Below are 12,948 nucleotides of genomic sequence, written 5' to 3' on the forward strand. Positions count from 1 at the left end.
ATTCCCGCACTTCATCTCCGACTTCGAATTATTTACTAGGTATCCTGAAAAGGCACCAAATTCCTGTACCAGGATTTCCTCCCTTGGAACAGTACGCACAGGGTCTGAGGTATAGATTATTAAATCATATGTGTACAACACCATTTTATTATTAACAAGAGACAAGCTAAAAAGGAATAACCTGACTGTCGCTCTGTAAGAGCTGTGGCGCTGTTGGTGGCTTCCAGACCTCCGGTGGTGCAGGTCGGAGGCGAATGCCAGCCACGCCTCACTTACATCAAAGCACTACACTCCGCATCCAGAAGGAGCCTGCACTCGAAATGTGGAAAATTCTTTTATCAAGCAGCACCTGCTTGGAATAACAGGAGTGTGTTTCGGCTGTCCTAACAGCCTTTGTCAACCTGAAAAGTGCGTGATTACATCAGTGACCTCGGAGCCAGGACTGGCGGTAGGCCCAACAAGCCCGGTCAAATTCCTTGACTGCATCTGACGTGACTACAGCCAGGGGTATCATCCTAGCCGTGGCAAGCTCTATCAGCTGCTAAGTAAGCTCATGGATATGACTCCCAGGAACAAAGCTCTTCTGGTGTGGATGTATAAGCTGAAGAGCAAGTTTGGTCAGTCTGCCTGCAAGGATACTTGTAAATGCCTTATAGTACGCATTTAGGAGCGATATTGGTTGATATGAATCAGCCTTTCTAGGGTCCTTTGTTGGTTTTAAAATCAAGACGATCGTGGGTTCCTTTAATGAGTCAGGAATCTATGCCTCCCCCTGATATATCAAGTCATACAGGGTCTCCCAGACTGGAAGTACGTCCTTCCTTAGGAGCTTATATAGTTCCGAAGGGATATCGTCTGGGCCTGCCGTCTTCCCATTCTTACTGCGTGACAAAAACCAGCTAATTTCCTCTTGAGTTATCAGCACTTCTCTATACTCTTTTTCTTCCTCTGAAAGCTCGGGGAAGACAACACCTCCCAGCCACTCTCTGAGTTTATAAGGCTTTGGGGAGATATCTTCCGTATAGAGTGTGGAGAGAAGGGAGTGACTGTGCATATCTTCTAATTTGTTTGTAACATCTCCCTGGGGACTTACAACCAGCTCCTTTATCATATTCCTAGATCTCGCCACTCTTGCCTTTCATGCCTATAAGACCTCAGCTCACTCTCTATTCTCGATCTGCCTCATGCATCCAGCCTGCCACCTTTTCCTACACTTGGCATCTGTAAGGTGACCTCCAGACACCCAACCTCTTGCTTAAATTTCACCAATTCCACCCTCTCCTCCCTGTTCTTTGAATGTAACTGACTTTTCAATACCCTCAGAATAAATGCTTTAAATGCATACCAAACAACTCCTGGGGGGGGGGGGGGGGCTGTGCCTGTATTATCCAAAAACAACTCAGCAGTGGCCCTTTTTAATATAAGCGCCACAAAATTATCCAAGAGGATCGTACGCTTCAAGGTCCACCTTAAATTGGGCCTATTTCCAGGAGTTTGTAGTGACATAGTGAAGGCTGAGTGGTCCGACATATGCCCGGAAGGTGATTTACCTCTCTAATATGTGCCGCTAACCACGTATATACAACAAAAAAAAAATCCACCCTAGAGAAGTGGCCATATTTTTTTGCTATGGAAGGTGTACCCTCTCACCTGACCTTTTAGATGGAGACATCCATCCGACAATCAAATATCTTAAGGCATGTTTCTGAGGGCCTGTGTCATCCCAGGTGCCAGGACAAAGTTGATCTGTCTAAGATAGGATCCAATAAAATATTAAAATCACCCCCTAAAACCAGAGGGACTGAAACCTCCACTAAATTCGGCTCCAGATCCACAATATGCTGGGGATCATCCACATTTGGACCATAAAATCGCACACGCATATAAACTCGAAAGCAGCACATCTCATTCTGACTAAAACCCACATTCCAGTACTATCTGTTTTTGGATGCTTAATCTTCACCCCGAGGCCTTTCCTTATCAGAATCGCAACTCCTTTGCAACACTATCCTTGATCTGTTACCACAAAACTCTTGATCCATTTATACCTGTTGAAAAGCTCCTTACTCTCACTTGCAACCAAGTGTGTCTCTTGTAGAATGATAATATGTGCCGGATGTGCTTCCAAATACCTCAGGACAACCCTCTGCCTAGCTCGAGGAAGGCAAGGCCATTGAAATTCCATGTTAAAAAACCTATATCTTTACCCACCCCAGCTATAATTTCCTTGATTAAGTCCCTCCTCAGATAATCCGCCTCTAAGGGAGAAAAAACCTACTTGCTGATATTGAGGACATTTTTTTTTTTCCCACTGCTCTCCACCCTGTGTCCCTCCCCTACACCCCACCTCCCTCCCCTCAACCGACCCTAGGGAGCCCTTCTAATTTTTGCAGGTGCCCTCTTTCTTTTACCACGCTTGAGCAATTGCAGCAGTATCATGATGTCTGTTCTGGGCACAGAAATGCTGAGCTAAAGATTTTTGAAAGCTTCATGATTTATGTTAGAATTTGCTTTTGGATAAGCGTTTTCCATTAATAGAATATAATTTTGCTCATTTGTTAGGTCTCGCCTGATCCAGCGCATGCGCTGGTCTGGCGAGACTTATTGAGAGGGCTCCAAAAAGTGCTACCAGGCCAGCCTAGAGCTACAGTGCATGTGCGCGGGCACGCGCGCCGCGCTTTACAGCGATTACTTTCGCCGCTTTGATGTTTGATCGTGATCGCGATCACTTTCACTTTCGCGGCCGCTTGGCATAGCCAATAGGTCTCGCTTTTGGGATCTTATAAGTATTTAGTTAGTGAATGTACTTTTATGTTATTGTTTTCAATAGAACGCAGGGAAACTGTGACCGTTCCAAAATGGTCGCCAAATGTAATGGCATCAAGGGTAACAAAGGACCACAATGTGGCCATAACAGTACAATTGAGATAACGATGTCAGCCAGCTTGGAACGTTTGATTTTATTACGATGTGTATATAAGGCACAAACTAAGTTGCGAACTACTTTTCTATTAATATACACATGTATTCTTTTCATATTTTCAATAGTACGATTGTTTTAAAATGTTTGTAAAAGAAAGAAGTTGACTTTGTTATTTTTTCCTCAATTTTAATATGCGTGGATGTAGAAATTTACATTTCCAAAACTACTAACTGCAGCTATTCATTTCTTTAGCAATGTGATCATTATTATTTTTTTAATAGCCCTCATGAATTGAAGGCACAGCGACCCCGCTCCAAGATGACGGATGGCAGCAGCATCCTCGGTGCCTGCGCATCACTTTCGGTGTTACTCTTGCTGAGCAGGGGAGCGGAGGCTGGGACTGCAGCACCCCTAACCTCGAGGTGACTTGTGAATGTCATTTCTCTAGGGCGGGTGCAGCTGTCTCAGGTTGCCACAGCACATGTTAAGCGGGATTTCCCACTGGGAGCGCAAAGTTCAGGCTGGGCAGGAGAGTCAGCTGCTACAGGAGAACTAGAAGCGACCATTGCATAGTACAATCCTGCAGGTAGGCAAAGGCAACCCGAAATCAGGGCGGAGCGGAACTCCGCGGAATTTGCAGACAACTCTGCGGAATTCCACATAGTGCAACTCTGCCCTCCTCTAGCCATTAGGGGGCACAACAAGCATTGTCGCACAGGGCACCATTAACACCACCTGACACTGGGTGAACACCAAATGTACTTCATCTGTCAAACTCTTCCCTGGTGAAGGAAATTCCGCTGCTGGACTGCAGATTATCAGAGTTAACATTTACTGTAAATGAAGTTCCTATACTACTGGGCACCCCCGGAATTTCTTCAACCGGAACTAAGATAACATGTACGAGGCACTTCTTATCTTTCTTGTTACAGTCGAGAAAACTCATGACATTGCCTCATCCCTCTCCTTTGTTAACACTCACCCCCTCACTCGGTCACCTTCATTCTCGCCACTTTTATTTATCACCTTTCTCTTTTCATTTTCTTTGACCACTTTCATTCACTTTTTACAAACAAGTCATTCTTCTCCTTTTGCTCAAATTAACCTTCCTTTTCCGTCCACCTTCTCCCCTCTGATTTTTAATCCCATTCTCCATCCTTTTTTGCTCTCTCCCTCTGTCTTCTAACTCTACTTATCTAGCTCTCATCTCCCCCCACCTCGCCATTTTCTTTTCCCCTCTCAACTCTCATCCCTCTTTCTCTCCTGCCCTCTCCCTGTCTCCATTTTCCTTTTGCCCTTCCCACCCCTTCACCATTACTCTCCCCTCTTTATTTCTTTCAACTTACCTTTACCATGTCCTTCTCCTGCTTTGTTTCCCCTTCTTGTGTCCTGCCTCTCTTATCTCACCTCATCCTTGTCCCTTGAACCTTCTTTTCCTTTCATGCCCCCTCTCTGCCTTATATCTTTCCCTTCTCCTCACACTCCTTTCATCTATATTTATCTCTTTTTCTTTGTTTTCGACCTGCCCCATCTCCATTCTTGTCCAGATGTGGTCCCCATTGTTATGCATTAGGCTGTTTGTGTAAGTTGAGGGTCAGTCAGTCTACTGCGAATTCCTTTTCCAGAGTACAGTTGACTGCATCTTTACAAGTGTGTGTTTAAGGAAACTGGGGCAGTGACTCCGACCTAGATGAAAGTAGTGAATTGGAAGCAGGAACTTCGCCCAATAACAGACCTTTCCTCAGGAAAGGCCAGACAGTGGACAGAGTAGGAGGAAGAGTAGACCCTTACAATAATTCGAGAAATGCAAGAAATTGTGCACACAGTGTATTACCAGAAGCTTGCTAAACCAAGCAGGAAAAAAGGGAAACAACACAATGTCGAGCAAAACTTGACGAATGGCATAATAAAGAGAAAGAGAAAAGGCTCATGAGACGTTTGGGACACAAAGCAAGGCCAGCTCAGAGTGCTGAGTTTAACTTGGGAGGCGCCGTTGTGGCTCACACTCTGTGATCTTAAACTTAAATTAACAATTATCGAAGTGCTTCAGTTCTTACTTCAGTGCATGTCTGATTTCGGAATCTCTGCAGTAAGCCTGTCTTTGCTTGTCCCGCCTTTACTCCGTCACACACCCGGTGCAGGGGCAGCTCCTCCGTTATGGCAAAGGAGCATCCCGCCACTGCTGGAACCAGCAGACACATGTAAAATAAAATGAGAGTAAAGCAGAGCCTTTGCCGAGTATTGAGGGCGAGGTCATCAGGAGCAGGACGAGTGGTGGGCTCAGGGCACTGCCAGTGCGCATGTAGGTTTGGGCGTCCGTCTTAGGACGGCCAAACCGAAATGCGCACTTGGATATCTCCAGGCTATTACTTGGAGATATTTGCAGGGCTCAGAAGCACAGGCTCCCAGCCCCTGCATGAGCATGGAACTAGCCCGTTTCGCCCAATCCCTACGCTTCTCTCATGCTGGGTAATACTAGGATGACAGTAGCATCTGGATTGGCACAGGGGACTCTGGGAGTCTGTGTGAGGATCATCTGTAGAGGCGGCGAGGCGGATGACGTCAGGCTGCAGGTACGTTTAAAAAAATATATATATTCTGCCCCTCCTGCCCTGCCCCACTGATTTCACCAGCTAGCGGCCGCCACTGCACATGCTACTTCTTGCTACAGAGGGCTCACAAATGGAATGTACATGTGAACAGATGCAAGAGGTCCAATTCATGATAGCAGTGGGCGCGGGCACGCTGAGCAGTACACAAGTGAGGCCACACTCTAGCTAAATGGAGCACAAAGAGAGCGATGATCCCGTCCTTGTTTATCTCAGCAAATCAGGCCCCCCTTTGTGCTTGTCATGGACTGCAACCTGAGTGAGGAAAATAATCCAGCAGGAGTACTGCCCTGAGCAGGAAAACAATCAGTTTATGAGCTCAGCTGACTGCGGGACAATCTCGTATCCTAATGTTGAACCACAGGATTGCTTAAAATGCATTAATTAGTCTAACCTCCGATGTGTTGCACTTGGCAGCGCTGGATCATCTACTTACAATGGCAATATGTTAGTAGATGATTCATGTAGGAAGGTGTATTTTTTGAATGGTCAACCCCACACTTTTTCTCCAATGCTGATGGTTGTGACCCTAAACGTGCACTAGAGCCTGCTAACCAGACCTCAGTGCCAATGCTCTCTCCTAAAAATATGATGAATGTAAACTGGTAACCCTAATGGGAAAGGACTTTAACCCCCTTCTAAGTCCCTGGTAATTGGTACCACGGGTACCCAGGGCACTGTAGTGAAAAGGGTCACCGGCATCTGCAGCATCGACTGTGCCACCGAGTCACCAATGCAAACAAAGGACAGCAGACCTGCCTTTGCAGACTGAAAGAGCAGTGCAACATGCTCAAACTCGACTTTGTCCTTACCATGAGTGGCAAGGTCACAGCAATTTTTTAATATGTATCAGTCACCCTAAGGTAGGTCTCCTACGCCCAGGAGGCAGGGTGCATAATATTAAAGGTGTGGACATATAAGTTCAAGCGTATAGGTCCCTACAAGAGCTGCCTTCCATTAGGGTCAACTAGAAGTGTTCAGTGAGCCACAAGAAAACATAGCACCCAGAGTTTGCCAGCTTCCTTTTGGCCTCACTGAAAAGTGTCATGTTTCGTAGCAAACATCTTGTGTCATCAAACCCCACCTTTTTCTAAAGTTGGATTACATTTTAAATGCTTCCAGGTGGCTACCTTAGAGGTTGCCCACTAGGATGTCCCAGCCTTTCCTGTGCCCTGGCTGACAGCCATCAGTGCTGCTGTGAAGACAGGAATCTGACCCCTGCCAAGAGGTGTGAACACTTATAGGAGTCAGAAACAAAGGCCTGCCTGGGAATGAGGTGACACCTCCCTCCCTGGCAGTATGGCTAGTGAAGTGGCACGTCAAGGTGATGAGCTTCAAAGCCTTCACCACCTATGATATGCAACCAGTCATCCTCCCAGGGGAGGAAAGAGCCAATGTCCTGCCCCCAGGCACATTTGCTTCTGGGCAGGTGGGAAAATTATGTAGTCAAGAGGCGTGCACCCCCAGAAGGCTAGCCACACCTTTAGTATGGGTTACCTGGTCTGTACAGTCAAGGAAGGGTTCTGCATTTGTAAAAGTGGCAGAATAGAGGGTTCTGGGTAAAAATGGAGACACAAACACCCCCAAAAGTGGTAACCTTAGGGGCATATTAGCTTCTGGGGATAGTACCCCCAAACGCCCCTAAATCGAGGTTTTATATGAACCCCTGTCACCAGAACCTCAAATCTGAATTTACTTGCAACCAAGGACAAGGAAGATAACCAAGTCTGCGACTTCAGGACCTGCAAATTGCAAATGCGCGATAGTCTGCCCCTGTGGCAACCACTCTGCAACTGCACGACTGCAACTAGTCTCGGACCAGAGACCGGTTTCACAGGAAAGAGGAACCCCCTGAGAGCTCTATTGGGCTAGAGGTACTAGTACCCTGCAGCCCGCAGGCAAATTGCACTCCCGGTACCAAAGACTCACTGGCCATTGGGCCCGAGGTATCTCCCAAAAGTAAATGGTCTAGTGCATTGTAGTAAACGTAGTCCTAATCTCCAGAAAATTTCAGGCAGCTACCGTTTTCCACCCGATTCCAGGACGTCAAAGTAACTCCACATTGTGTTTGCTACCACTAAGGTTTGTTGTTGGCCAGCCTGGCTACCACTACCTTTACTTGATTCTGCACCTTGTAGGAACACCACAACTCCTTCAACCTGATGCCCTAGTGGCCCAGTTGTTGAGCTTTTGCACTCCTTTCCTTACAATTGTCGTCCAAGCAGCAAAACCAGCACCCGTAGCTCCCACTTTCATCACCAGGGACAGCTAGCACCTCTCTGCACCTACAACCTATGAGTCAGGCAACATTCAACTGACTATCAAGGCCTGGTCCTGGGACCTGCATCACCTTACCCCCCAATGGTTTCCACTGGACTCGATCTGCAAGTGACAGATTGTCACTAGTGCTTGTCCCCAAAACCGCAACGTTAAAGTTGTGCAGAAGGGAATTGCCCCGATTTATTTTTTCTTTACAAATCCATAACTCATGTTTGACTCATCTGACTGCCTTTGTTTTGGTGTCTAAATTTATGTAAACCTACTCTATTTTTAAAACATTTGTGTTGGATTTCTTTCAAGTCATGTCAATTACTTATCGGCCAAGTGGGTACCTTGAAATGCTTAATGCACATTCCTCTAGTAAAGCCTCACTCTCTGTGCCACACTACCAGGACTGAGCTAGAGATTTATTAGGGTGAATCCTAAAGGACCTATTTGAGGTTTTTGTGAGAGTAATGCACAGTGAAGCCATACCAGCCTCGCTACATATGACTCAATTTTCCTACACATAGATACACGATCTTTGCAAGTTTACTATAAATCCACTCTATAGTGGTATAATACCACTTTTTTCAATAGAAAATGTGAAAAGTGATACAAATTCAATAAGGCAATTAATATTTTCAGTACTTTAAAACAATTTTATATGCACAGATTTTAGCAGTGTCAAAGGTGGTAGAATGCTGGATCTTCTTCCAGGTGATTCTTTTGCATGTACTTACCTTAGCCTGACTGTTACAGTGTCGAGTACTGATAATGGCACCAGCTTCTTCTATCATTTTTAAGATTGTTCCTCCATGGACGTTCCCTGCAATGTTAGCGTCATCAGGTCGCATTATACTGTAATGATAAAAAAAGTAAATGAAGTTTTGAACACAGATTGATTTGTCTTTTGATAAAGATAATACTGTAATAATATATACACTCATTCCTAAAGTGCAACTACATTCAGAGCTGTGGCAGTCAACTAGACCTGTGAAAAATCTCAACTAGTGATGTCCATTATTTTTTCTGCGAGCAAAGTGTCAAGTAAAATATGATTTTCCGGTAAACTGCAGTTAGCAATTTTTTGTTTTGACTAATTTTAGGCCAGGTTGTTGTTTCTCCACGCAAACTGGAACTTTTGTCGTAAACTCTAATTTAATTTGAAAATTGATCTGGCTGTTGTGAGTTGAATTAAAAGTGGGTGGATATTGGTGATTGATTTTAACTCAGAACAACTTAAAAAGGCACACATGTCGCAAATATCACATGAAAGGGCATGGCTAGTGATCATGGTATTTGTAAGAATTATGGGAAGCTCACGGGAGGAACCCTTTGCCTTTTCACACACCTCTACGCTGAACCAAGGAGGTTGCATAAGGAGATACCTTTGGAACTGTAAATCCAGTATGTCTTCAAAATTTACTTTTGGTCCAGAGATTTCCATTAAGGCTGTAAATTGAGGAAATTGTATTTTGGTACCTTGTGTGCCTAATCATTACTGCCCGAGCAAGGGTCACCAATTGATATATATATACACTCACTGAAAAAACTGTCATCAGTGATGTCATTGATCATGTCATGAGTGATGTAATATGTGAGGTCATAAGCAGTGCATTGCGGGGGCGCAAGTTATAGTGAGCTCAGCTAACTATAACTACGGAATTTCACTGGTTTTGTACAGGTGAAAATTTGAGCCTAACTATACCGTCCCTGTAACATTTAGTTTTTCAGTGAATTTCTATGGTATTTTAATTCCATCTCCTAACCATAACGTCCCTGTCACCTTTTGTTTTTTTCATTGAATTTCTATGTTTTTTAGGTCTCGCCTGAGCCAGCGCTTTAGCGCTGCCCTGGCAAGAGCTTTAGAAAGCGGGATTTGGAAGTGCAAACTAGTGCTTTTCAGGCCGCCAACTACAGTGCATGTGAGCCGGGCGCGCGCACCATTTGTCAGCCTGATGATCACTTTCGCGGCCGCTTTGATGTTCTCAGTGAGCCGCGCGTCCACTGAGAACATCAAAGCGGCCGCGAAAGTGCTCACCATATGGCAGCCTTCCCTGTGTTGCTTTAGCACTCACCGCCCCCCCTTCCATGTTACCCGTGTGGCTCACTTTCTCTTTCATGGCTGCGCAGCGTTAATTTCACGGCCGCGCGGCCAATGCTTGTTCTTTTAATGTCTCCGTCGCTTACCTTTCCCTGTCTATATCTGCCTTCCACCCCATGTATCCAGCCTCTGTCATTCTGCCTGTCACATTATATCTGCATCACTCACCTCTCTTTCTATCTATCTGTCTCTCGATGTGCTGCTCTTTTCCACCTCTTGCTTCTCCTATCTATCTCTGTCTGTCTGTCCACATCTCTTCTCAATATTTGCACATCCCTTTCTTCCCACCTGTCTATTGTTGTGCGATCTGTCTCCCCATGCCTTTCTCTTCCTCTCTCCATCAGCGTCCTGTCTCTGTCTTCTCTCTGTCAGTGTGCCATGTGTTTGTCTTTCCCTTTGCCTCACAGTGCTTGTTTTAATTGGCACCGCTCAACAAATTCTGTTGGGCATTCTGCATGCCTCGCCTCACAGCTGCAACCTGAAGGTTTCACCCGATGCCAGCGCTCACAGAACACAGCCCGCACAGGAGACGGCACTCACAAAACATCCGAGATAGGGTCTATTTTTATTACCTTATATTTTGCACATTTTCTCTCCTCGGACGACTTCTGTTGCCTCCTGCTACTCTTGTTTTCCACGCACCCCCTTCTCCCTCCCACAGCTTCTCTTCTCCCACTCGGCGCACAGCCTAATTGTGGTAAATTTTAATGCGCCTCAGGCTGTAAGCGCACTATTACACACACACTGTGCTTTGCCTACTATAAAACATTTCTTTTAATATCTGTTACTTTTTTAATGTACGTCTTACTGCACCTTAACATACTTACATGCTTCTACAAATGTTATGTATTTAAGTGTCCAGCTACGGACTTCTCCGAATATTTGTTTTGACATTCTAGTCCCGAGATGTGATTGCACTAGAATACGCGTTCGCCATATAACAGTGTTTAATTAAGTTACAGTGCGTACCAGCTCTTTAATGTTATCACTGTTGAACCAAATGTCACATTTTTTAAGGAACATTGTCCTCCGATTACTGCATTTACAGAATTCTAATTTCTATCTAGTGTTACCAGCGCAACAGCAATACACTCCACCAGCTACAAATCACCGACGATAATGAATTTCTTTTCATACTTTTATTCTTCGAAAATGTAATGCATTTTATTGTGCAGCTACAAACTTCCCAGAGTGTCTGTGTTGAATTTTCATTAGTCCCGGGATGTAATTGCACCGGGGTACATGTAGGGGGATTACATGGACTTTCACACCCGTTTACGCTTTATTACTCACAATAGATGTAATTTTGTGTCTGCAGTTTATTTGCATCACCAACCACTTTCCCCAACAGTAATGTATTTATCTTATTTTTTTACAATACTGCGGTGACTTTCACCCACCCCCGGGCAAACTGCACCATCATAAGGCACAGTATCTATTGGTTATATTAGAAGTGCTTCAGTTTGTAAACTCGATAAGGAAGTACTGCTCTCTCGCTTCCTCAGCCAATATATACTTTATTAAATGCCGTACACTAGAGAAGCACTTGTTTTAAAATTGAATAATATAATCCTAGATGGTTCTTCTGGTCGGCAGAAGTGGGAAACAGCAGACAGATTCCATGATTTGTTTCCTTGTGGGAAACCTCCCCTCAAACAATCCGTTTGACAGTCCGGCAGGAAGGCCTTTGATCACTATCTGCTTCACCATATTTTGTTAAACTGGGAGCAGGAGATCCAAACGTAAACATTGATTGCTTTTCACCACATGCTGACACACTTAACACTTCCCTCACAAATCCCAGACACTGGTCTACATTCTTTGTATGCTTCCTCAACTGCATTTTAAATATATTTACTTTATTCTTCATGCTGACTTCTGATGCAACTTGGGGTCTTACTTCTGCTTCACATACTTTTATGCTTCCCGGAGTATAATGCAGTTGTGTACGGCTACGAACTTCCCCTACTGTGTAAGGTAATTTTTCATCAGGCCCAGGGTTTATTTGCACTGGGATATACCGCACACTACATAAAATTGTTTAAATAAGTTACAGTGCGTTCTAGCTTTTTAATATTTTCACTACTGGAACTCCATCTTAACACACTTTTATGCTTCCCTTAATATAGTGCATTTTATTAACAGTTCAAAGTTTATAAACTATTAAGCCTAATGTTGTTTTGTGTATTTTAAAGGCACATTACCGAAGCATACCTTTATGAGGGGCAGTCTGAGTTTGCGAGTGCGCTTTTACAGGCAATTTATCATTTTTACAATGGGATAAACAAAATTATCAAAAACTGTAAAATATATTTGGCCTGTTGGAGCACTCCCTTAAAATTTAGTTATGGCATTAAAGCCAAACAGCAACAACAGTCACCAACACTAATGTTATTTATTATATGTTGAGCTGTGTGTGGTAACTTGTCATCCAGCCTGGTGTTTAATAGTACTTTCATAGCTCAAAGATCCAATAAATTAAAGGTTATAAACTCTTTAATTTCTACGCTCGCTAAAATTGCAGTGCTCTCTTATTTCCCCAGTTGTAAGGGATTATCTTTGGTGTTTGTGAACAGTTTTGATTGGATCATAATGGCAATTTAATTTAATTTTTCTCTCTTTTGCATATGTAGCAACGTACTTCCCCCACCGCATTTACACGACCATATTTTGTAGCGAGTCTGGAAGGCAACACAGCTACGGGCTTCCCTGACCGCATTTCCACAACCAAAAAGGCATTTTTAAAATGTAAATAAAAACACATATACCATATTAACACACATAAGTTATTCCCTTAACTTATCAATGTTACTATCTCGACAACATCCTTTAGTTGCCTATCTACTTTGCCATCTTTTAGCAATTTACATCAAACACACCCAACTAGTTTAACAAGCAACAACAATACATGGTACTTTTCACACCTAGCTAACCTACTTTACATATCTTTCCAAATCACCACACCTCTCAATCCAGTCTGCACATTACATAAAAAACAAGGATACATTCTTCTTCATTAATTACATTCAATTCCCTTTCTTGCTAAGTCT

General features: G+C 44.0%; 1 protein-coding gene across 2 annotated transcripts in view; it reads right to left on the reverse strand.

Moving 5' to 3' along the window:
* ACOT7 (acyl-CoA thioesterase 7) overlaps window positions 1-12,948 on the reverse strand; it is a 1,181,269-nt gene that overhangs the window by 959,401 nt on the left and 208,920 nt on the right. For both annotated transcript variants that reach the window (XM_085608889.1, XM_085608890.1), the window contains exon 2: window positions 8,535-8,652. In XM_085608889.1, coding sequence (XP_085465015.1) covers window positions 8,535-8,652 — 118 coding nt within the window. The remainder of the gene's footprint in view (window positions 1-8,534; window positions 8,653-12,948) is intronic.

This window comes from Triturus cristatus, chromosome 1_2 (assembly GCF_964204655.1).
Source record: "Triturus cristatus chromosome 1_2, aTriCri1.1, whole genome shotgun sequence".
Lineage (NCBI taxonomy): Eukaryota > Metazoa > Chordata > Amphibia > Caudata > Salamandridae > Triturus > Triturus cristatus.